This window comes from Silene latifolia, chromosome Y (assembly GCF_048544455.1).
Source record: "Silene latifolia isolate original U9 population chromosome Y, ASM4854445v1, whole genome shotgun sequence".
In the NCBI taxonomy this organism is placed as follows: Eukaryota; Viridiplantae; Streptophyta; class Magnoliopsida; order Caryophyllales; family Caryophyllaceae; genus Silene; species Silene latifolia.
Genome location: NC_133538.1, coordinates 250,682,279 through 250,707,592, shown reverse-complemented (window position 1 = coordinate 250,707,592; position 25,314 = coordinate 250,682,279). Strand labels below are relative to the sequence as shown.

At 40.5% G+C, this 25,314-nt stretch overlaps 1 protein-coding gene, 1 long non-coding RNA gene and 1 other non-coding gene across 4 annotated transcripts; 1 reads left to right on the top strand and 2 right to left on the bottom strand.

The window, feature by feature from the left end:
- Nucleotides 1-308: 308 nt before the first annotated feature.
- On the bottom strand, nt 309-415 carry LOC141635835 (small nucleolar RNA R71). Its single transcript, XR_012540493.1, has one exon. It is a non-coding gene; the product is annotated as a small nucleolar RNA R71 (small nucleolar RNA).
- Nucleotides 416-1,451: 1,036 nt separating this feature from the next.
- On the top strand, nt 1,452-2,558 carry LOC141630433 (uncharacterized). Its single transcript, XM_074443255.1, has one exon. It carries the CDS (start codon nt 1,452-1,454, stop codon nt 2,556-2,558), a length of 1,107 nt encoding a protein of 368 aa, XP_074299356.1.
- A 5,544-nt stretch (nt 2,559-8,102) lies between these two features.
- Nucleotides 8,103-10,192, bottom strand: LOC141626359 (uncharacterized). Of its 2 annotated transcripts, none has more exons than XR_012535950.1 (6): nt 10,036-10,192; nt 9,720-9,788; nt 9,535-9,618; nt 9,301-9,375; nt 8,564-8,645; nt 8,103-8,373 (listed from the first exon to the last, which is right to left on the bottom strand). It is a non-coding gene; the product is annotated as an uncharacterized LOC141626359 (long non-coding RNA). The 2 variants fall into 2 exon arrangements; XR_012535949.1 differs by having other exon boundaries at nt 9,708-9,788; nt 10,036-10,191.
- Nucleotides 10,193-25,314: the final 15,122 nt, after the last annotated feature.

Genomic DNA, 25,314 nt, shown 5'->3' with positions numbered 1-25,314 from the left:
TCAAGCCACCTATTTAAGCCAACAACTTTGATGTGAAGGCTACCTTGTTAAAACTAGTCCAAAGAAATCAATTCGGAGGGGGAGCCACCGAAAACGCCAACGAACATCTCAATGAATTCTTGGATAGTTGTGACATGTTTAAAGCAAATGGAGTGTCGGAGGATGCCATCCGCCTTAGGCTCTTCCCTTACTCCTTAAGGGGGAGTGCCAAGGAATGGCTAAAGAGTTGTGAGCCCGATTCTCTTCGGACTTGGGATGATGTCTCCAAGGCTTTCCTAAACAAATACTTCCCACCACAAAGAACCGCAAGGATAAAGAGTGAGCTTCAAGGCTTCACTCAACAAGATGATGAAACCCTTTACGAGGTATGGGAGAGGTACAAGGGACTCCAAAGGTTGTGTCCTCATCACGGGATTGGAGATTATGAGTTGATCAACAACTTTTATGAGGGTTTGAGCAATGAAATGAAGATGAACCTTGATTCCGGCTCGGGAAAGGGGGCATTAGACAAAATTGACCACAAGACGACCAAGGAGCTTATTGAGGAAATGGCCTCTCGTACTTTTCATTGGAACAATGATAGGCACAAAAGGAAGGGAAAGTCAACCGTTGAGTCGGCCAACAATGTTGAGGTTAAAAGGTTAATAGAAGATCTCAAGCAACAAGTTGACTTGATGAGTTCAAACAACACATCTAGCAACTCTTCTTCTATGAGGAACCAAGTTTATAGTTGTGAAATTTGTGGAGATCAAGGACATCCACCAAATGAGTGTCCTTTGATGGTAGGAGAGGGCAATTGCTTGGAGCAAGTGAATGGAGTGTGGGAGTCTAGTCCGGCAAAGCAAGCATTTAACAACAACCAATACCACCCCAGAATGAGAGCCCACCCGAATTTTTCCTATGGCTCACAAAATGTCCAAAACCCCACCTTCCAACAAAAATCACAACAACCAAACTTCCAAGCTCAAAAACCAAATACAACATTCAACCAAGGTCCACCGGGTTTCCAAGGAAGATCCTTCCAACCAAGACAACAATTTCAACCACTCAATCCACCAAACAACCCGCCTTTCCAACAAAATTCCCAACCTTTTCAACAATCCACCCAACCAAAGTCAAACATGGAGCTCATGATGGAGCGATTGATGAACACTCAAACACAATTCATCAACCATTCCACTCAAAAACAAGAGGAGACAACTTCCTCTATCAACCAATTGAGAACTCAAGTGCAATCCTCTCAACGAATGACGGACAATCAAATCTCCCAATTGGCTTCTCAAGTGATCCAATTATAAGCCTCAAGTGGGAAATTTCCGGGTAAAACCGAGGAAAATCCAAAAACTATAAATGCTATTCATTTGAGGAGCGGGAGAGAGTTGGAGGACCGAGTATTCATCAAGAAAAGAAAGAGTAGCAAACTAGATGATGTGGTTGAACCACCAAAGGTGATGGGAGGAAAAGAGGTTGATGATTATATTGTGGAGATTGTTGTGGAGACTCCAAAGGTAGATGATGAACCCACAAAAATTGTTGAAGAGCCCAAACAACAAGTTGTGAGAACTTATGTGCCACCAATTCCTTTTCCACAAAGGTTGGCAAGGGCAAAGCTTGAACAAAAATATGGGAAGTTCATGGACATGATGAAGGTAATCAACATTACCATGCCCTTCATTGATGCCATCAAGGAGATACCAAGCTATGGAAAATTCTTGAAGGAGCTAATTTCAAACAAAAATTCCTTGAGCCCAACAACAACGGTGAATTTATCCAAGGAGTGTAGCGCCATTCTAATGAATGAGGTTCCTCAAAAGCTTGAAGATCCGGGGAGCTTTTCCATATCTTGCAAAATTGGGACCATGCATATTGAGAGAGCCTTGTGTGATTTGGGGGCAAGCATTAGTCTTATGCCTCTCAAGATTTTAATGAAATTGAAGGATTATGAGCTTTCCCCAACAAGGGTTTCTCTTCAACTTGCGGATAGGTCGGTAAGATACCCAATTGGTCTTGTGGAGGATATCCCACTCAAGGTGGGGAAGCTTGAATTTCCTTGTGACTTCTATGTAATGGATATCCCCCAAGACTCAAATATTCCCATCATATTGAGGCGCCCTTGCCTTTCCACGGGGGGTGCCATGATCCATGTGAAAAATGGGAAGCTTTCTCTTCAAGTTGGTGAAGAAAAGGTAGAATTCTCCTTGAACAAGGCCATGAAGGAGCCTTCGGAAGAAAAGTCTTGTTACATGATTGACATGGTAGAGGAATGGGTTGACATGAAGAAATTTAATGAAGACAAGGGTTTGCAAGGATTCCTTGAGGGCAAGGTAAAAGATTTCAAGGAGCATCGGGAATATGCTTTGGCCATGGAAGCAACAATTGAAGAAGACCCGGACAAGGAATTTGAGAGCTTGAGAAGGGATGGTAAAAAAGAGGAGAGATCTACGCCTCCTCAAGTGGAGTTGAAACCTCTTCCCTCTACTCATAAACATGCTTTCCTTGGCCCTAATGACACTTACCCAATTATTGTCAATAGTGCACTCAATGACACCGAACTTTAAAAGTTACTTGATGTTGTGAAAAAATTTAAGGATGTCATTGGGTACTCAATTGATGATATCAAGGGAATTAGCCCTTCTTTTTGCACTCACCGCATTCACTTGGAGGATGAGGGTGCATCTTATATTGAGCCTCAACGCCGCCTTAACCCCGCAATGAAAGAAGTGGTAAGGAAGGAGATGTTGAATCTCTATGATGCAAGTATCATTTACCCTATATCCGATAGTGCATGGGTGAGCCCGGTACATGTTGTACCAAAGAAGGGCGGGGTCACGGTAGTCACCAATGACAAGAATGAGCTAATTCCAACAAGAATCACAATTGGGTGGAGAATGTGTATAGACTATAGACGCCTCAACAAGGCGACTAGGAAAAACCATTTCCCCCTCCCTTTCCTTGACCAAATGTTGGAAAGACTTGCCCAACACTCTCACTTTTGCTACCTTGATGGGTTTTCCGGGTTTTTCCAAATCCCGATTCACCCAAATGATCAAGAAAATACCACTTTCACTTGCCCATTTGGCACCTTTGCTTATAGGCACATGCCCTTTGGGCTATGCAATGCGCCGGCCACATTTCAAAGATGTATGCTAGCTATATTTTCCGAATATGTTGAGGATATAATGGAGATGTTTATTGACGATTTTTTTGTTGTAAGCATCTCATTTGATGGATGTCTAGCTAATTTGAGTAAGGTCTTGAAAAGGTGTCAAGAAACCGGTCTAGTCTTAAATTGGGAGAAATGTCACTTTATGGTAACATCCGGGGTTGTTTTGGGTCATGTTGTGTCAAGTAAAGGCTTAGAAGTTGATCAAGCCAAGATTGAAGTGATTAAAACTTTACCCCCTCCCACAAATGTCAAAGAAGTTCGAAGTTTTCTAGGGCATGCCGGTTTTTACCGGAGATTTATCAAGGATTTTTCTTTGATTGCCCGACCCTTGACATTGTTACTTGGCAAGGATGTGCTCTTTGAGTTTACTAATGAATGTTTGATTGCTTTTAATAGGTTGAAAGAAGCTCTCATCACCGCTCCAATTATACAACCTCCCACTTGAGGAGAACCTTTTGAGTTGATGTGTGATGCTAGTGATGTAGCGGTGGGAGCGGTGCTTGGACAAAGGAAGAATGGCAAGCTTCATGCCATATACTATGCAAGCAAAACCTTGGATGAAGCTCAAGCAAACTACACAACCACTGAAAAGGAGCTTTTGGTGGTTATCTATGTTATGAACAAGTTCCGTTCTTACTTGGTAGTGTAATACTACGGATTTTATAGGCTGATACTCGACCGAGTATGGCCTACTCGGTCGAGTAAAGTGTGTCGTGTAGCCTGTTTGGCTAATGCCCAGGAACACTCGGCCGAGTATGCTGAATACTCGATCGAGTAGAGGGTACTCGGCCGAGTATACTCTATACTCGACCGAGTATCTGGTCTGACGGGTAATATTTTCCGCGGTTGATTTAGAAAGGATTAGAGTTATTTATAAACGCAAAACAGTTTCCAATTACATTTCATAAAACCTAATCACTCAAACAACGCTCAAATCCTCTCCAAATCTCCCCTTGTGGGTGTGTGTGATCATAACAAGTGCATTCATCCTTTGTTTCATCGTCGGTAATTCCTTATTTCTATGATTCATTGGTTTATATTTAGGGTTTGTCTTTAATTATGAATTTGGGACAATGGGGTTTCGCAAATAGTGATTGTTGTTATGTGATTATTGATTAGGCGGAGACTTTGTAGAGGAGCCGTTCTAGATCGATGGCTTGTCTTTCTTGCAGTTGCGAAAAGGTAGGGTTTTCCCTACTCAGTTACTATTGATTGATTAAGACTGTTTTTGTTTTGTAATTGTTGTTATCTGCTGATCATCGGAGTATGGGTGTTGTGGTGATGGTGGTGATGTGGTTGTGTTGTGACGGTTGTGGTGTTGTGACAGCTGTGATGCTGTGGTGTGTGTGATTGCGGTGGAGTCACTTGCGGGAGTGGCTTCACACCCTAGTTCGTCCTCCGTGAAACCCGTCACGGGAGGGGATGTGCACATTAAGGGACAGGGATTGTTAGCCGCTCGTTGATGAGCTGGACTTGGTGGGGATGGGCTGCGGTCCACCACCGACGGAGTGGATTACCTGTTGCGATGGGTAATCTGGCAGGGCTACACACTTCGGTGTGTAGTCAGTTACTGTGGAGGATGATCAGCCAGTTATATTGTTTGTTTGTCTTATCTTGATTGAGCGGTACTGACCCCGTGTTGTTGTTTTGTAAAACCTGCGGTGATCCATTTGGGGATGGTGAGCAGATTATGACAGGTAATGCAGATGTATAGCTTTGGGACAGTCATGGGGAGTCATCACTTCGAGTCTAGCTTCCGCTGTTACGAGTTTAGCTGTCTTTGATTTTAGTTGTATTGAGCCTTTACACTTTTACTTTGGTTGGTGTTGGAAACATGTAATCGCTAACTCTTTATACTTTAATAAAGGTTGTTTGGAATTGGTAACTTTGATATACTAACCTCGGGAAACCGAGATGGTAACATCCTTTCATACTAGGGTAGTCCTTGATAAGGTACCTTGGTATGAGGGGGTGTTACAAAGTGGTATCAGAGCCGAAGATTCTGCCACCTAAAACTACTGAACCCAATGAACTTAGGGAGTCTAAATAAAATGAACCCGGGGAGAGTTGTTTGGAGCTACCGCAAAGACTTGGGAGACGTCCCGGAGTCGCACTAAGGCCCTTACGATCTCAAGCCGGTCACATGGGGGGGAACTGTTGTAAGTTTGAGTCATGTGTGTTTGATACCTATAGTTTGAATCTTGTGCATGGTTGGATGAAATGATGAAAGAAGTGGAATGTGATAGTTGTTGAAAGATGTATCGAGGATTTGTTGATGTTAAACTTTGAGCATGGAATATGTTGGCATGTTAAGTGTTGAAACATGGTAAAATATGAAGGGTGAATTGTAAATTCGTATCTGATTGATATTGAGCATGAAGAATGTGATCATGGTACCTGTTTAATACAATGTTGAGCATGAAGTATGGTAGTGGTACATGTGCATATGAACATGATGATTTTAATGCTTGATTGTTGGTAGAAGCATGTGATTAAGGTCATGCGTCTATATATATGAATGTCGTGTTTAATTTTAATGTGAGTATGATAAATGTTCAACTACGTACTGGTTTTTAGAGGTATTGAATTGTTATTGTTGCCTTATGTATGTTCAAATTGTTTTGGCTTAGGAAACTTGATTTGTATAAAGAACGATTACGGAAGGGTTGTTTTATAACTGTCATAAGTCGATTTCCAGAAATGATATTGCTGTAATTCCAAGTTGAGGTGATAGCTTGTCTTCTTACGATTCTAAAGATAGGTCACACGCCCAAAATGACCAAGTAATGAGTGAGATATGACTGTTTTACAAAAACTGGACGATGCTGAGAACTGTGCCGATACTCGACCGAGTAGTCCCTACTCGGCCGAGTATCTTTCATACTCGACCGAGTATTTCATATTCGGCCGAGTAATCTCTCTGTGATAATCCTGTTTAGCTTCTGGAGTCGTGAACTCGACCGAGTAGTCTCATACTCGACCGAGTACTCTGTACTCGGCCTAGTATGCCACGTACTCGACCGAGTACCTCAGTGGGTGGCCATTTTGAGTCGGTGGCTATGTTTTTACCTTATTTTTGAGTCAGTGGCTATGTTCTTACCTTCAGTTTGAGTCGGTGGTTATGTTCTTATATTTGTTTTGAGTCGTAGGGTATGTACACATATGTTTTGAGTCTTAACGCATTCTTTTATATATGTGACGGTCTTGATACGTAAGTTACCGGATGTTATGACAAGGAGCATTCCGGCTTGTGAAGGACATGTGTTGGGTAAGGAATACATGTGTTAATATGGTTCTGAGGGATAGTGGAAAAAGGAAAGGGAGGAATGATGAGCTAATCAAGGTAAGGAACATGTTGGTGAGATATGGTGAGTGATATAGTCGTGTGTTGAGTAATATAAAAGTCAGTGTTTATGGGCAAGAGTGATATAAGTGTAAAGAAATGTGAGGATGAAAGATCGAGATGAGGGATGCGAATAGTGGCAAATTGGGATGTGTAAGGATTTATGGAGGGAGACGGTTAGGATTGTGTTGCTTAGGGATATATGTAACGAAAGGTTGCTTTAGAGGGATGAAGTAGAGGGGTATATAGTGAACTTAGATGGAGTTATGTCGCGACATGGATTTGTAGATAGTAACTGAGTTTGGGAATTTGGAATATCAAGGGGTGAGCCTAGTGTGTAATTCTTTGGGAATTAACGGTATAAGGTAAACTTTTGGTTTTTTTTTAGAGATACAAAAGGGAGATACAACTAATTGAAGAGTAACTATTAGTGCGTGGACTTGATGGTGACAAGGATGAGTGAGAAACAAGATGAGAAATGATAAATGATAAGAAGAATGATAAGATATTGATATGAATTAATGGAATTAGAGTTGTGGAGCTATGGGAAAATAAACAAATTACTAAAGAGATAGGTAGAAAGAGAAAGGAGATGATTTATTAACTGGTATTATTGCGTAAAAAGGGGGAAAGAGGGATGGAAGTAAGTTGAAAGAACGTTGACCGAAGCTAATGAGCATGAAGGTAGGAAATTATGTAAATGTACGATATCCTCACTAGAGGGTGTGAGTTAATGGTTATATAGGAGAGCAGGACGACATGTTAGCCGTGAGTTTCGAGGTATTAAAGGACTTGTAGAGGATGTGCACGATCTGAGATTCTGGTGGAGAGTTAGGTAACGATATGATAAAGGATATAATTGGGAATGATGTTGAGGTATGTTTTGTTGATGGATTGGATGTTCGTTATTTGGGATTATAACCAAAAGAGGAAACGGATTGTTATATTAAGAAGTGATAGTAAGAGAGTAGTTGCATGGGAGATGGTGGTGTCATAATATTGTCTAGTGGTTAAGGGTGAGGTTAAATAGGAAAGTTAGTCGTTCTAAAAAGGTTGTTTTTGGGGAAACCTGATTAGTATATATGGGTGTGACAGAGTATAAGACGTTGATATATGAGGTGTTTGCTCGTAGTTGGGTATTGATGACATGTTACGTTCGTCGGGTGGTGATAATTGTGTGTATAAGAGGATATGTTATGAAGGGCACCTGAGTTAAGTTCGGATGAGAGGTATTCACTACTAGGAGAAAAGGCTATAGCGACGCTCTTTTTTTGCCTTTGGCGGCGCTATTTAGTGCCGCAAAGGGTTTTACCGACGCTATAAAAAGCGTCGGCTTTGCCTGTGCCGCTAACACTTTTAGTGGCGCGCTTATTAAGTGCGTCGGTAAAAAAAACGATAAAAGCGCCGCCTAATTTGACGCGCTATTTATAGTGAATCCGAGGCGTTTTTTAGCGCCGTTAGATGCTAGCAACAATTTTAGTTATGCTGAGACGTCTTATGATATGAAATATACTTCAGGCCTCACATGAGATATTTGAGCATTAACGAAACTTCATATAAAACAACTTTGATATTATCAAGATACCAATTTTGTGCTAAAATACACACATTTTCATAATTTCCTCTCGATATAAAAATATACATATATAGTGTCAAATACATATACCAATCTAGCTATACAGTATAAAAATTAGAGTATATGTTTGGAGCACAAACACAAAGAACAATAGCATATGAACTAAGAAGTTCTATACATTAAATCCCTCAAGATAACTCTAAATAAAGTGGTTAGTTGAATAACATGTTTCCTTCAATAACATCTTTGTCAATTTTGATATTGTCTTGCAAACTTTAATCTGCAAATCTACATTACCAAGTAAAGAAAAAATTAGGACATTGAAACTTCACAAATCCGTTTTTTTATTTTTTCAAAAATACACAAAACATCAAAATCCGAGAAGTCGACAACATTTCTATTGTTCTCGTAACAAACTAAGACACTTCAAATTTGGTAAGGGTTCTTATATGAAACTTAATAAGAAGAGAAGTAACACCTGTTAAAATGGCTTTATCAATGAAGGACTGAAATTTGAAGCAAATATCTCAAGATCATGATGTATGTTCCTGTTTGATCAGCTGCAATAGGAAAACCCCAACTTAGTTACTACTTGTCCTTTGCTAACCAAACTAACTAACAACATTTGCAAGCATGTCACCTCGCAAAAAGACGATGGCTTAATTTCTCATTCAATGATACAAATTAACAATGGCTAGTAATCAGATGTTTACCAAACTTGATCAATGCAAACAAACCATTACAACATTTACGTATAATACTATAAGAGATACCATGCCAATACATCTTAATCCAATGGTATAATGTTCAACAAATCAAGACCTTACACATTACTTTATAAGCCATTAAAGCTGTCATGACTTTTATCTATTAGAAAAAGAGGAATGGCAGAACAAATATCAACTACATCAAGTACACCCTCTGTCCTGGTCATTTGTTGTCATTTTCCATTTTGAGATGTCTCAGTCAATTGTTGTCATTTTTATATTAGGATTATATTTGATAAGCAATTTGATCTATCACACTCAATTTGTTCCACTTATCATCTTATAATTGGCCTCTTACTCTTTCCTTGGTCTTTGTGCCAAAACCAAATGACAACAATTGATCGGGACGGAGGGAGTAATATTATACATAAAATATGTGATTCAAACAAGTTAAGAAGGAGCTAATTCATACAGAGTAAGAATAAATACAAAAGAGTAATAGTTTTACCAGTCAATTGGAGCACAAATAAAAAACTCTCTGTAAGTTTTTGTTCCATTAACTTTGTTCCAAATGTAAGGGGACCTAAATCAAAACGAGGAAGGTTAAGGTTAACACAAACTTTACTCAAAATAGTTTCCTACATCAACCGTTGAAGAAATAAAACAAAGCAATTACCAAAGAGACAAAGAATTTAATTAAAGATAGAGAAATCATATGTACCAACTAGCAGACAAATCTTACATAGAAAATGAAGTAATCCTACACAAGCTTTGGATTCAATAATCAGATCTCTTTAGGATTTGCACATCTAGGTTGCTATATGCCCTGAACCATAACTCCTTAATAAGAAAAATTAGCATCACTTAAGATTATTAGACAAGAGTATAATTTAGAATCAAAATCAAACTTGTCACCTGACAACATACAGTATTCTTTTAATTGAAATGAAGGTCGTCCAAATTTCCCTGCAAATAGAAAGTCGTCACAATTTCCCCCTGCATGTTTAATTGTTCTTTACAAAAATTAGTGTCTATTTGAGATGCACAAATACATAAAAATTTATTTTTTTCAACCCCAATTACATTATGAACTTCAATCTAAGAAAATAAATGCACTTTGTCAAAAATCATCAAAAATAAAGAAACCCCTAAGTTTAATTGAAATAATGATAATTAAGAAACAGAAATACTTGTTAAACTTCAAGTTAATTGATATAAAAAGAGAAAAGAAAACGAATCATACCTTGCCTGGATATGGTTTTCGTATTAGGGTTGTCTTCAATTGTTGTTTTCTCTCTCTAATTAATGGAGAGGAAGGGAGGCTTTGGTTTTTATTATTTTAAGGGTTGTTTACTAGTGGAGTATTTTGGCGGTGAATAAAAGGAAGCGCCAGAGTTTTGGGTTCAATTTTTTCAATCCCGCGTTATATTCTCAAATGTGAAGCGCTATTTTGGAACGCTTCGCCTCATTTTTAAGCGCTAATAGTCCAAACACAGTAGTTTTTATAAGAGCGCCACAACTTAAGCGTCGCTAGAGGTCGTTTTTGTAGTAGTGATTCATTGTCAAGTGGTAACTTACGTGATTAGGATTGGTTACTTAAATTCGATTATGGGTCCATGTGGTGTGTAAAACTTTGTGTGAGGTCCTGGCCTCACGAGTAATGGTGTGGCGTGATAGTTACGAGTCGTTATATGTGTGTTCCGCGTCATATGTAATACTTATATGTGTATGTATGATGTCTGTAAGTGATGCTGTGAGGTTCCGGCCACAAGAATCATGGTATGGATAATATTCATAGGGTTGGTATTTATGATCCCGTCTAATATGCTACGTCGTGATCTGGTAGAGCAGTTTTAAGAAAGTCTTGTGGTCATGGAAGTTGTGCTGAGTTAGTGTTATGAAATTGTAAAAGTTGCGATGGCTATCGATGTGGTTTTGTGCACTGTGCACTGTGCACTGTAATTCGTGTGGTGATACGAGTATGTTCATGTTGTCATAGATCGTTGTTTGTTTACTGCTATTTCTTGTCTGTGTCGGTCGGGGTATATAGGCCGTTGTGTTGATTCCCGATGTTTCTTTCCAGTGTCGGTATGGTTATGTTCCTATTGGTTTGTATAGAGGATGGTATGAAAGAGAGTTGGGTATGGTTCTGTTGTTGTCATGGTAAAGTAATATTCTGTTAATGGGACACAGTTGTGAGAGGTGGTTGGAGTACTTTTGATCTTGTTTTAGATGAGGCATTGGTGGACATAGTTGTGGCAAGAGAATTATGGAACATGTGTGGTATGATCTAGAAACTACAAGTGGTTTAACACCTTTTCTTGGGACAGTGAATACGGAGTTTTGGGACTTTGTATCATGTTAAGTTAAGGGTGAGTTTAGTGATAATAAAAGAGATGAACTTGAGAAGCTTAAGTGGGTATGTGTAACAATTGTGGATTGTGAGCTAAAATCGTGGAGATGAGTGTATAAGTATATAAAATTATGTCGTGTGGTGATAATGAAGAAGAGATGGAGTAGTGGTTATACTGAGGATTTTACGATATATGTTATGTGAGTACAGAATAATTGGAGACACGAGAACTGTTAAAGAAAGAGAGTCCTGGTTATAGGAATGGTTGTAGGTGTTGAGGTTATAGTGGGTTATCGTTGTCATGCGGTAGTAATGAGGATTATGGGAGGTATAGCAAGGGACCTAGTATTAGTGAGTTACAAGAACGTAACATTTATCTTAAGAGGGGTAGGATGCGACTAGAGAGTTTGATGGTCATACAAGTTGCAATTGAAAGTTTGAGTGTTGGTATAGAATAAGGATGGATTTGTGTGATGGTCGATTTTGTTACAGGTAATGGCAGTGCTCGTAGTAGTATGCTGTTTAGGAGTGTGAGTAACGGATTGTGTAAGGATGTTTATGTGTCTGAGTAAATTTCGAGGACGAAGTTCGTTTTAAGGATGGTAGAATGTAACATTCCGTTTTGATGGTTGATATTATTTTGTGGATTGTCTTAGTATTGAGTTGCTAGTGAGTGTTATGGAAGTGAGACAAGGTTGGCGACATTATATTGTGGTTATTCGATAATATTATGGAGTCAACATCGAGAGGATATGTTATATAGTAAGCGTGGTTGGTGGAGTTAGTGTTAGGTGTCCAGGTTTTATAGGTTGGGTTGGAACTTCGGGGACGAAGTTCATTTTTAAGGGGGGAAAGACTGTAATACTACGGATTTTATAGGCTGGTACTCGACCGAGTATGGCCTACTCGGTCGAGTAGAATGTGTCGTGTAGCCTGTTTGGCTACTGCCAGGAACACTCGGTCGAGTATGCTGAATACTCGACCGAGTATACTCTATACTCGACCGAGTATCCGGTATGACGGGTAATATTTTCCGCGATTGATTTAGAAAGGATTAGAGTTATTTATAAACGCAAAACAGTTTCCAATTACATTTCATAAAACCTAATCACTCAAACGACGCTCAAATCCTCTCCAAATCTCCCCTTGTGTGTGTGTGATCATAACAAGTGCATTCATCCTTTGTTTCATCGTCGGTAAGTCCTTATTTCTATGATTCATTGGTTTATATTTAGGGTTTGTCTTTAATTATGAATTTGGGAGTTTTGCATATAGTGATTGTTGTTATGTGATTATATATTAGGCGGAGACTTCATAGAGGAGCCGTTCTAGATCGATTGCTTGTCTTTATTGCAGTTGCGAAAAGGTAGGGTTTTCCCTACTCAGTTACTGTTGATTGATTAAGACTGTTTTTGTTTTGTAATTGTTGTTATCTGCTGATCATTGGAGTATGGGTGTTGTGGTGACGGTGGTGATGTGGTTGTGTTGTGACGGTTGGGGTGTTGTGACAGCTGTGATGCTGTGGTGTGTGTGATTGCGGTGGAGTCACTTGCGGGAGTGGCTTCACACCCTAGTTTTCCCTCCGTGGAACCCGTCACGGGAGGGGATGTGCACATTAAGGGACATGGATTTTTAGTCGCTCGTTGATGAGCTGGACTTGGTGGGGATGGGCTGCGGTCCCCAACCGGCGGAGTGGATTACCTGTTGCGATGGGTAATCCGGTAGGGCTACACACTTCGGTGTGTAGTCAGTTACTGTGGAGGATGATCAGCCGGTTACATTGTTTGTTTGTCTTATCTTGATTGAGCGGTACTGACCCCGTGTTGTTGTTTTGTAAAACCTGCGGTGATCCATTCGGGGATGGTTAGCAGATTATAAGAGGTAATGCAGATGTATAGCTTTGGGACAGTCATGGGGAGTCATCACTTCGAGTCTAACTTCCGCTGTTACGAGTTTAGCTGTCTTTGATTTCAGTTGTATTGAGCCTTTACACTTTTACTTTGGTTGGTGTTGGAAACATGTAATCGCTAACTCTTTATATTTTAATAAAGGTTGTTTGGAATTGGTAACTTTGATATACTAACCTCGGAAAACCGAGATGGTAACAGCCTTTCATACTAGGGTAGTCCTTGGTAGGGTAGTCCTTGGTAGGGTAGTCCTTGGTAAGGTACCTTAGTATGAGGGGGTGTTTCAGGTAGGCTCTAAAGTAATAGTACATACCGATCATACGACGTTGAGGCACTTGCTAATCAAGGAAGAATCAAAACCGCGCTTGATCCGGTAGATACTTTTGCTTCAAGAGTTTGATATTGAAATTAGAGATAAGAAAGGTGTGGAGAACGTAGTAGCCGACCATCTATCTCGGCTATTCTATGAAAATGTAAACGATGGGCTACCAATTGATGATTCCTTGCCGGATGATCAATTGTTCGCTCTTGCTCTAATGGATGTCCCTTGGTACGCGGATTATGTCAACTACTTGGTATTCGGGGTCATCCGACACGACTATGACTCCCATAAGAGGAAGAAATTTTTTCATGATCTTAAGCAATATTTTTGGGAGGAGCCATGCCTTTACAAATCTTGTGCGGATGGGATAATTAGAAGGTGCATTCCAAGTGAAGAGGTGAAGCCGATAATCTCTCATTGCCATGAAATGCCAAGTAGAGGGCATGGAAGTTCACGAAAAACCGCCACAAGGGTGCTCCAATGTGGTTTCTATTGGCCTACCCTATTTCATGATGTGGAAACCTACGTCAAGGGGTGTGACAAGTGCCAACGAAGCGGTAATATCTCAAGGAGGCATGAGATGCCAATTAACTACATCCTAGAGGTTGAATTGTTTGATGTATGGGGGATTGCTTATCAAGGCCCATATCCCTCCTCCTATGGATACGAGTACATACTTGTGGCGGTAGACTATGTGAGTAAGTGGGTAGAGGCTATTCATACCAAGACATGTGATGCCAAGTCGGTTGGCAAGTTCTTGAAGAATACTATTTTTCCAAGATTTGGAGTACCAAGGGTGCTCATAAGTGATAGAGGTTTGCACTTTCATGAGAAGACCTTTGAAGCTTTGCTCAAGAAACATGGGGTTCAACATAGAAGAAGTCTTGCTTATCACCCCCAAGCCAATGGGCAAGCCGAAGTCTCCAATCGGGAAATTAAGCCTATTCTTGAGAAAACCGTAGCAAAGTCGCGAAAAGATTGGTCAATGAAGCTAGATGATGCTCTATGGGCGTACCGTACCGCCTACAAGACTCCTATTGGCACTTAGCCTTTTAGGTTGGTTTACGGTAAGCCTTGTTATCTCCCCGTTGAATTGGAGCACCGCGCCTTTTGGGCGGTAAAATTCTTGAATTTTGACTTGAAGAAAGCGGGAGAGAAAAGGCTTCTTGACATGAATGAATTGGAGGAATTTCGCCTCGATGCATAGGAGAGTTCAAGGATATACAAGGAGAAGACAAAGAAGTTCCATGACAAGGCTATTTTAAGAAGGGAAGTCAAGGTGGGAGACTTGGTTCTCCTCTTTAACTCAAGGTTTAATCTATTTTCGGGGAAGCTAAAGTCAAAATGGTCGAGACCTTTCACTGTGGTACGAGTTTTTCCCCATGGGTCGATTGAAATATCCGATGGAGACCAAGTTTTCAAAGTAAATGGACAAAGGCTTAAGCATTACATTGCCGGAGCTCCCATCATGAAGAATATAAGCTCCTTCGATACCTACCTTCTCCATACTTGATTGTAATTCATGACTTCGTCGAGCCTACGACATAAAACAAGGGCGCTACATGGGAGGCAACCCATGCAATTTGTATATAGCATGCATTTTAGGTAGACAATGAGAGCTTTGAAACCATATTTTGTCAACTTTGGATTGGTGACGGAGGTCACCTATGAGGAAAACAAGCCTCATTTCGTTTGACCCGAAATCCCGACATGATGCGTCGGCTTAATTGTGGAAAACACGAGTCCCAAGGTCAAACGAAAAGTCTCGAATTTCTAGTTTGTGAAAATTGAACAAGTTGAATGAAAATTGCTGAAAATGAGCTGAAGAGTGGGTTCTGCCGGTAGGCCGGCAGCCGGTGCCCCTACCGGTACCGAGCCCAAATTAATTTGAAGAAAATTGAAGATGGGATGTGTTCTGCCGGTAGGCCGGCAGCCGGCTCACCGGCAAGGAGCACATGGTTATTGCTGAACACGTGAAAAACCTGAAGAAAGCTGATTGGAGAGTGTGTTCTGCCGGCAGGCCGGCAGCCGGCCCACTTGTTGGACACACATCAAGATGTTGAGAAAGCTGAGTAAAATGAGAGGAGGAGTGTTCTGCCGGCAGCCGGCTCACTGGCAGGACACATCTGTCAAAATTAAAATTGAAATTGGGGACTGTTCTACCGGTGGACCGGTAGCCGGTTGGTCCACCGGTAGCGAGAACAATCTTATTTGGAGGAAAAGTCAAAAAAATTGAAAAGGGGGAGTGTGCTCAGCCGGCAGACTGGCTGCCGGTCTGCTAACCGGCACAACACAACACCAGGTCTCAATTAAAACACGCGAAACCAATTCTTTTTCTCCCATTTCGACTCATTTCTTCATCTTTCTCCCTCATTTCTCCTTCATTTTTCCTCCCAATTCCCTCTAACTCCCTCAAAACTCAACTTATCTTCAATCAAGCTTCACCAAATCCCCTCTAATCTTCAATATGGCGGGAAGGAGAATAAGAGCTGATGTTGCACGGGCTCAAGCGGAGCTAATCGAGCGCACCGCCAACGACACCAACCCCGACCCAGATTTTCCATCGGTGGAATTTGCCACCCAAACTCAAAAGGGTAAGTTTATTCTCTTTAAAAATCGTCCCCTAAGCCCTACAATGTTTTTACATCATCCGTCTTTATCGGCCCTCGGGTTAGCTAGGGAGACGGAGGCTCTTTTCACCGGGGTAGGAATGTGGGGAATGTACCACATGCATGAATATACTTACCCTCGACTTACATGAGAATTTTTGAGTAGCTTAAGAATTAGTAAGCACCGTCAGACAAATTTGGTGGCTACCCTTAGTTTTCGTCTAATGAACCGGGACCACACAATTTCTTTGAGCCGGTTGGCTAACATTTTTTGGTTAGAAAATGCCGCATCACATAACCCTCCCGCTACATTTCATTATTCCCGAGTTTGGAAGGCCATTTCCGGTCTAGAGGATGCCGTTGGGGTAAAAAGGGCCGCAATTAGTTGCCACAACCCCGTCATTCAGGTTTGGCACAGATTTATGGGATGCATTGTTCTTGCGGTGGATGAGCCGTGGGTATTTAGGACTAATGAATTGGAAATTTTAGGGTCTTATTTGTTTACAAAACCCACCGCCTTCAAAATTAATGTGGCTCACCACCTTGCTATTCATTTGTCAAAAATTGCCAATTCTCCGGGGCAAAAAGTCCCAATCCATGTGGGTGGCATCATCACCCGAATTGCTCGATCATTGGACCGTCCAGTGGTCCTTTCCACCATGAATTGGATACCCGGGGACACCTATTTGACTAAGAATTACTTGGCCACCAAGCTTGAGTGGCTTAAGGTGAACCCCCTTGACAACCGTGAGTATTGGCAAATCAATTACAAGAATTCAATCCCACTCCCCAATGTCACGGCAATCAAAATTGAACAAGACAAAGATGACTACCTCCTCCAAATTGAAGAGGAACTACCCACCGATCAACCTCCCCCTAACCCTCCACGTGTTTATTCGAGGGATAATCGAACGGTCACTCATTCCTCGCTCCGATATACTATGCCGCAAACCCACAAACCCCCACTATGGCAATTCCAACCCGGTGAGGGGTCCTCCTCGGGTCAACCTTCCTACCCTCGTTTACCACCTTCCCTTACCGAGTGGATGGAGAGGATGGACATTGCTACGGCTAAGGCCGCGAGTGAGAGAGATGTGTTGGGGAGGAAGTTGGACCGCATCTACTATGACCAATCCACCGGTTCCTACCCGATCTACGACGACTTTTGTAGACGGGATTACGTCCCCTTTGATGCCCCACACCCTTCCTAATTTACTTGGCCCGACGGGAACTACTCTAGTAAGGACGGGAAGATGATTCACGGGGGTCTTAACCTCCAACCGGACTACTTCTCCGCCCCCATTTTTTCCCCCTAGGCCCGAGTATCAACCGGAGGGGCATGACGCCCACTGGGTGGGGGGCACCCGCCCTTACTTTGCTAGTGACGTGGGTGCTTCTGGGTTCGGTGGCATTTTTATGGGGGATCCTTCAACGGGAGGTGGAGGTGGCGTGATGATGATGAGTGGAGACTTCACGGGAGGTCTCATGGGTACCGGCGGTAGTGGAGGTGACCACACCTTCAACCCCAGTGACTTGATTCAAGGCTACGAGTTTGGAACCAGAGAAAATGATGATGATGATATGGACTCCGAGTCTTGAGGGCCGAGTTGGTGGCCCACCTTCCTCCTGATTCAATCCAAAAACACAAGTATGATCTCTCCCTTAATCCAAATTCTCTCATTCATATTTAAATTCCGCATGCATTTAGTGCCCCTGTATCATATGTAGACTAGTCATATTAGATGCATTCATATACTTTGCATTAGATTTCATTTCTTGTACAAATTGTCACATGTAGCTTGCATTCATGTACTTTAGTTGCATTGCTATTCGTTTCATGCATTTAGATTAGAGCATGCATTGCATCTTAATATATATATATATATATATATATATATATATATATATATATATATATATATATATATATATATAACAAAAACACGTACTCTAATTTCCGAATCTCCTCCACACATTATGCACATAGATAAGTGTGGGGAGGGGATTCCAAAAACAGCAAATCACAAAAACATGTTCTTTTTATTTCCCAACTTGCCCTCCCATGTTTATAAATAAGTGTGGGGAGAGCCTAAAAAAAACTTTCCAAAAAAACATGCAATTTACTTTTATTTTCCTCCACACATTTATTTCCATTTGGAAGTAATGTAAATAAATAAGTGTGTGTAATACTACGGTTTTATGAGTCTCTGGGTACTCTATCGAGTGGCCCTTACTCTGTCGAGTAAGGGTGTTTTGCAGTTTGAAATAGTTTCTGACCTGTAGGGTACTCGATCGAGTAGGCGGCACTCGATCGGGTAGGCGGCACTCGATCGAGTAGGCGGCACTCGATCGAGTAGCCCGGTTTACGGGTAATGTTTTGTCGGGTTTTGTTAATAATGCGAATTAGTATTTAAACCTTTCCGTCACTTTCATAATACACTTTTTACAAACTTAATTACTTTGAAAAGAGATTGCAACCTACGTACTTCGCATCCTTCGCATTATTGACAAATCTCGGAGCTAGAGAGGTCGGATCATCTTGTTCCTTGCATCATAGTGTTCCTTGCGTCAAGGGTAAGATCTACATACCAATTTTATAGTATTTAGTTGACTTTGTTTAAACCCTAATTTTGGGAATTAGGGTTTTTTATGATTTGTTAATGTTAGATTGTGATTATGTGATTATGTGATAGGAAGAGGATTCGTAGAGGAGAGGTTTTGAGACAGCTGTTGAGATCGTCTGCTTGTGTTTGCATTCCAGGTAGCGTTTCCCTACTCAGTATTAGTCACATAATGTGTTGGTTGTGATTGGTGATTGTTGAATATTATCATACTCGTATTGTGACGGTTGTTGGTTTTGATTGTTGATAGCAGTTGTGGTTGACTGTATCTGTCTATGTTCTTCAGGGTGCGTCCCTGGCTGAGTGGAGTCACTTGCGGGAGTGACTTCACGCCCATTATTCGCCTTCTGTGGAACCCGCCACAGAAGGGATGTGCACATTAATGGATTTGGGTTTATCGCTCGACGGAGATGAGCGGGGATTAGGTGGGAACGGCTGCGGTCCCCCACTAGCGGCGTGGAGTGACCTGTTGCGATGGGCACTCTGGTAGGTCTAGACACTTTAGTGTGTAGTCAGTATTGTGGAGTTGGTGATGGAGTTCGGAGTATATCTGTGACGACTGAGCTGTGTTGTTTGTTGTGTTGTTGGATTATATAAATTGTGTGATTAGTACTGACCCCGTTTAAATGTTTTAAAAACTGTGGTGATCCATTCGGGGGTGGTGAGCAGTTGTTTGACAGGTATATCTTGGATACGCGAGGGATCTAGCTAGGGATGGAGTCATCACATATCAGAGTCTTTAGTATTCCGCTGTGTTTGTAAAGAGAGTTTCTTTCAGTTGGTTTATAGTTTGAGAACAGTTGTATTTTACTTTACAGTTGGTTTTGTTATGTAAACACTTAAACTTATTTAATAAAGTATGTTTCGTTATTGTCTATTTTATTATTATTGCCTCGGGTAACCGAGATGGTAGCACTTCCATGCCTTAAGTGGTCCTGGTAAGGCACTTGGAGTATGGGGGTGTTACAAAATGGCATCAGAGCGACGATCCTGAAACCTGTAACCAATGAATCTAATGAACCTAGGGAGTCTAATTAAAATGAACCCGGGGTAGAAGTTGTAGGAGCTAATGCAAAGACTTGGGAGACGTCCTAAAGTCGCGAACTTGCCCTACAATTTTGAACCGGTCACCATGGGATATGAGTCGGGATCGCTATGTGTTTATCTTGTGAATTGTGTACCTATATGGTGATGTGTGGCATGAATCAGTGGATATATGTATGTGGATAATGGGGAATGTGTAGAAAAGATGGTGATGATGTGATTTCGTAAGTTATTGATTGAAAGCATGATAGTTGTTTTAAGATATGGCATTATAGAAATGCGGAAAGAAAATTTGTTTGATTTGAGTTATACATAGAGTTATGTATACATATATGTTGTTGGTAGTGTTGTACGAGTTTATATAGCTGAAAGTTTGAGTAAAAGCATGAATAATTGGTGGAAAAAGATAATAATTGTTGCATGATAATATGATTTTTTATAAAGCATGTTGTATGATGGAAGAGATTTTATTATGTTGTTATGCTTGTACAATGTGAATAGGAGACTTGATGTTATATATTTGTGATTTTGTTTACGTAAAGTTATAGAATAAAAACATGTAGGTAATACATGCTTGGTAAGTTGAATGGTTTATGTGCATAATGGATGTTGTTGCTTAGCTTTTGAAGATAGTAATATGTGGTTAGGGATACTGGTTTTATGAGCGTCGAGTTGTTTTGTTTACCTTGTTGTCATTTAAGTTGTTTGGAAGTAAAATCAAGTAGTTGTGTTTTCGATTATAGAGAGGTTGTATTTAAACTATTATAACTTGAGATGCATAAATGATTTTAATGTGATTCCAATTGGAGGTGATAGCTTGTTCTTTTAAGATTTTAACGATAGGTCACACGTCCAAAACGACCAAGAAATGAGTGAGTTATGACCGTTTTACGAAAACTGGACAGTGCTGAGAAATGTGTAGGGTACTCGATCGAGTGGCCCTTACTCGATCGAGTGCATATTGGTACTCGATCGAGTATCCCTGGTAATTTTTTATGTACGTGTCTCTGACTTTCACCTACTCGATCGAGTAAGTCATTTACTCGATCGAGTGGCCTGTACTCGATCTAGTGACCCCTGTTTTAGGTCATATGCTTATCCTTTGACTTCGTTGCATATTATGTTTAATTCAAAGGTGTTATTTTGCTTCTTTATGTATTGTTTTACATGTATGTTGGTCTTGATACGTAAGTTACCCAATCGTATGGTGTAGTAAGTGGCACCCGTGGTGAGTGTGAGTTCGGCGGGAGGACATGAGTTATATGTGTTGTGATAGATAGTGGAAAAAGAAAAGGAAGATTGGTATGGTATATTGAGGCATGAAGCATATTTTGTGAGATGAGATGAGTGATGTGATTGTGTGTTGAGTAATGTAAAAGTAAGTGAATGTGGGCAAAGGGTGATGTAAGCTTATGGAACGTGGGAATGAAAGATTGGAAATGAGAGACGCACTTGGTGGTAAATTTGGATGTTTAAGGATTATGAAGGGAGGTAGCTATCACTCAGTTGGTTAAGAATATGTGTAATGGAAAGGTCGTTATAGGTAAAAGGAAAGAAATGGGGTATAAAGAGCTTAGATTGAGTTATGCAGCAATGTGGGTTTGCAGATAGCGAGTGAATTTGGGAATTTGGTTTATCAAGAGGTGGAACCAATGTGTGATTTTCTTGGGCATTTAACAATATGAAATGAGTTTGGGATTAAAAAAAAAAAACGAGGTGGAGTGGACAGACCGTGTAGATTGATTGGTGATAAGTGAGAGTGATAGCATGATAAGAGAAGATCCATGGTAAGGAAGAGTGAGATATTATCGATAAGAAATAATGGGATTTGAGTTTTGGAGCAATGAGAAGATAATCGGAACACTAAAGAGTTAGGAAGAAGTAATAAGGAGTTTTATGGTTAATTGATTTTGTCGAGTGTCAAAGAAAAGAATGAGAGGAGTAAAACTCGGAAAATGTTGATCGGAGTTATGTGATATAGAGATAAGGAGTCGTCGAGATGTGTTATACCAATCACGAGGATGTTAGTTGATGGTTATATAGGAGTTTCGGGACAACGTGATTAGTCTTGAGTTTTGAGGAATTAAGGAAGGTAAAAAGTTGGTAGAAAATCTGCATGATATGAGATTTTGGTGGAGAGTTAGATGACGATACAATTAAGAATAGTATTGGGAAGATTGTTGAGGTAATTTTGTTGATGGATTTGATGTTCGTTATTTGGGATGTTCACCAAAGATAGGAGAGAAATCGTGATGTTTAAGTAAGAGGTTTGATGTCCGGACAGTGGTAGTGTTATGGTTTGTGACTAGTGGTTAAGGGTGATGGTATATTAGAAAGGTTGCAATTCTAAAGAGGTTGATTTTGTAGAGACCAGATTGATATGTATGGTTGTGAGAGGGTATAAGATGTAGTTATAGGAGGTAGTTGTTAGTAGTTGAGTATAAATAGTATGGTTACATTTGGCAAGAGGTGATGGATATGCGAATGGGAGAACATGTTATGAGGGGCATACGAGTTAAGCTCGAGTGAGAGGTAACTTTTATTAGGTGGTAACTTACGTGATCAGGATTGACAGGTTGGATGTGATTATGGGTCTATGTTATATATAAATGTTTGTGTGAGGTTCTGACCTCACAAGAAGTGGTATGGTGTGATAATTATAAAGTTGTTATCTGAATGCTCTGTAATACATGTTGGGTACGGTAACTTAAAGGAATGATGATCAAAAGTGATAGTTTGGGTGGTCTGACATGACTGGTTATACTTGCATGTGTATTCATGATATATGTTTATTCCGTGAAAAGGTATGGATGGTATACATGAGATTCTTGTCTGTTTATTCCGTATGATATATGGTGTTGTGATCTAGTAAAGTAGTCTTGAGTAAGTTTTTCTTGTCCGAGATGTTATATTGAGTCAGTGTTTATGGGATTATAAAGTTGTGATGTCTATCGATGTGGTTGTTGTGCCTCGGGTGGTGATCCGGGCACGGTACTTAGTGTTGTGATGCGGGTATTTTCGCACTGCGGTGTGGCTGTGGGTGGCGGTGTTGCGATGCCGTTACCGGTTGTGGTGGAGTAGGCGGGATGATTATGATTCGAGTTTCGAAAGTATATACCAGTTATACATAGATTGTTGTTTTGTTTGTTGTTGTTTCCTGTGAGTTTCAGTTTGAACATGTAGACTGTTGTTTGTTTGTTAATGTTTCTTACCAAGTTTCAGTTTGGGAATGAGGGTAGAGTATGATATGAAAGAGAGTTGTATATGTTTTCGTAGTGGTCATGGTATAGTAATATTCTGTTGATAGGACACAGTTGTCAGAAGTTATTACAGTACAGTTAATCTTGTAGTAGATGAGGCACCGGTGCACATAGTCATGGCAAGTGATTCGTAGAACATGTGTGGTAATGATCTGAAAGCTGCAGGCGATTCATAATCTTTCGTTGAGACAGTGAGTATAGGGCGTTGGGAATTGGTGTCATGTTGAGTTATGAATGAGTTTTGCGGTAATGAAAGAAAGGAACTTGAGGATCTAGTGTCAGTGTACGTAACAAGTGTGGATTGTGAGTTATGCTTTTGGTGATAGGAGTTTTATATAGTTTATATAGAGAGGTGTGTCATGTTGCGGTAATGTGGAAGAGTTGAAGTTTTGGGTTAAGCTAAAGATTTTGAGGTATAGGTTAGGTGGTGTGACGAGTGAATTAAAGTATGAGAATTGTTTAAGTAAGAGAGCCTTGGCAATAAAAATGGTTATAGGTGTGAGTGTATAGGCGGTTATCTTTGACATGTGGTGGTGATGAGGATAATGAGAAGATATAGCTAGGATTTGGTATTAGTGAGTTACGAGGACGTAACATTTATCTTAAGAGCAAAAGGATGCGGCAAAGAGAGTTTGATGGTTGTAGATGTTGTAGTATATTTGGAAGTTTGAGTCTTAATGGAGAAAAAAAGATGGTTTTCTGTGGTGGTTGATTTTGTTTAAATTCATGACCGTGCTTGTAGTAGTGTGATGTTTAGGAGTGCGAGAATATTTCAATAGTATTGACAGTTGAAAGATGATGTTTATGCGTTCGATAGTTTTAACAGTTGGAAGATGATGTTATGAGTGTTAGTAAACTTCGAGGACGAAGTTCCTTTTAAGGGTGGTAGAATGTAACATTCCGTTTGATGTCAATGAGTGTCTTGATATTGGATTTGGTAGTGGATGATATATTACGGAGCTAGCAGCGTTTGTGGACGGTAGTTGGTAGTATATGGAGTTAGTGTTGAGAGAGATATAATGGAGTTGATACGATATCATGAGCCATGTTATGGAAGTAGAAATAGTTAGTGAAGTTGGTGTTACGAGTTCATGTTTGGTTGGAGTTTTGTTTTGAGTTCTTAGTTACGTTGTTGTGTCTTGATCGAGTTAGCATGTTTATTTTTGAGTATGGGTTGAACTTCGGGGACGAAGTTCTTTTTAAGGAGGGAAGACTGTAATACTACGGTTTTATGAGTCTCTGGGTACTCTATCGAGTGGGCCTTACTCTGTCGAGTAAGGGTGTTTTGCAGTTTGAAATAGTTTCTGACCTGTAGGGTACTCGATCGAGTAGCCTTGGTACTCGATCGAGTAGGCGGCACTCGATCGAGTACGTCTGTTACTCGATCGAGTAGCCCTGTTTACGGGTAATATTTTATCGGGTTTTGTTAATAATGCGAATTAGTATTTAAACCTTTCCGTCACTTTCATAATAAACTTTTTACATACTTAATTACTTTGAAAAGAGATTGCAACCTACGTACTTCGCATCCTTCGCAGGGTAAGATCTACATACCAATTTTATAGTATTTAGTTGACTTTGTTTAAACCCTAATTTTGGGAATTGGGGGTTTTTATGATTTGTTAATGTTAGATTGTGATTATGTGATTATGTGATAGGAAGAGGATTCGTAGAGGAGAGGTTTTGAGACAGCTGTTGAGATCGTCTGCTTGTGTTTGCATTCTAGGTAGCGTTTCCCTACTCAGTATTAGTCACATAATGTGTTGGTTGTGATTGGTGATTGTTGAATATTATCATACTCGTATTGTGACGGTTATTGGTTTTGATTGTTGATAGCAGTTGTGGTTGAATGTATCTGTCTATGTTCTTCAAGGTGCATCCCTGGCTGAGTGGAGTCACTTGCGGGAGTGACTTCACGCCCATTATTCGCCTTCTGTGGAACCCACCACAGAAGGGATGTGCACATTAATGGATTTGGGTTTATCGCTCGACGGAGATGAGCGGGGATTAGGTGGGAACGGCTGCGGTCCCCCATCGGCGCGTGGAGTGACTGTTGCGATGGGCACTGCGCGGGGCTACACACTTTAGTGTGTAGTTAGTATTGTGGAGTTGATGATGGAGTTCGGAGTATATCTGTGACGACTGAGCTGTGTTGTTTGTTGTGTTGTTGGATTATATAAATTGTGTGATTAGTACTGACCCCGTTTAAATGTTTTAAAAACTGTGCTTGCACCAATCCTGTTTTGTCCTACTCCCTAGCCTCGTTACAACCCTTGTTTCACATTGTGTGTATTTTACCATTGTTTGCATTTCATTGGACATAGGACGGTCTTACACATTAGATTGCAGGCACGCTTTCGCTAGTCGAGTTAGGAGAGTGATTTTGGTTACTATTTGTCACAAAAA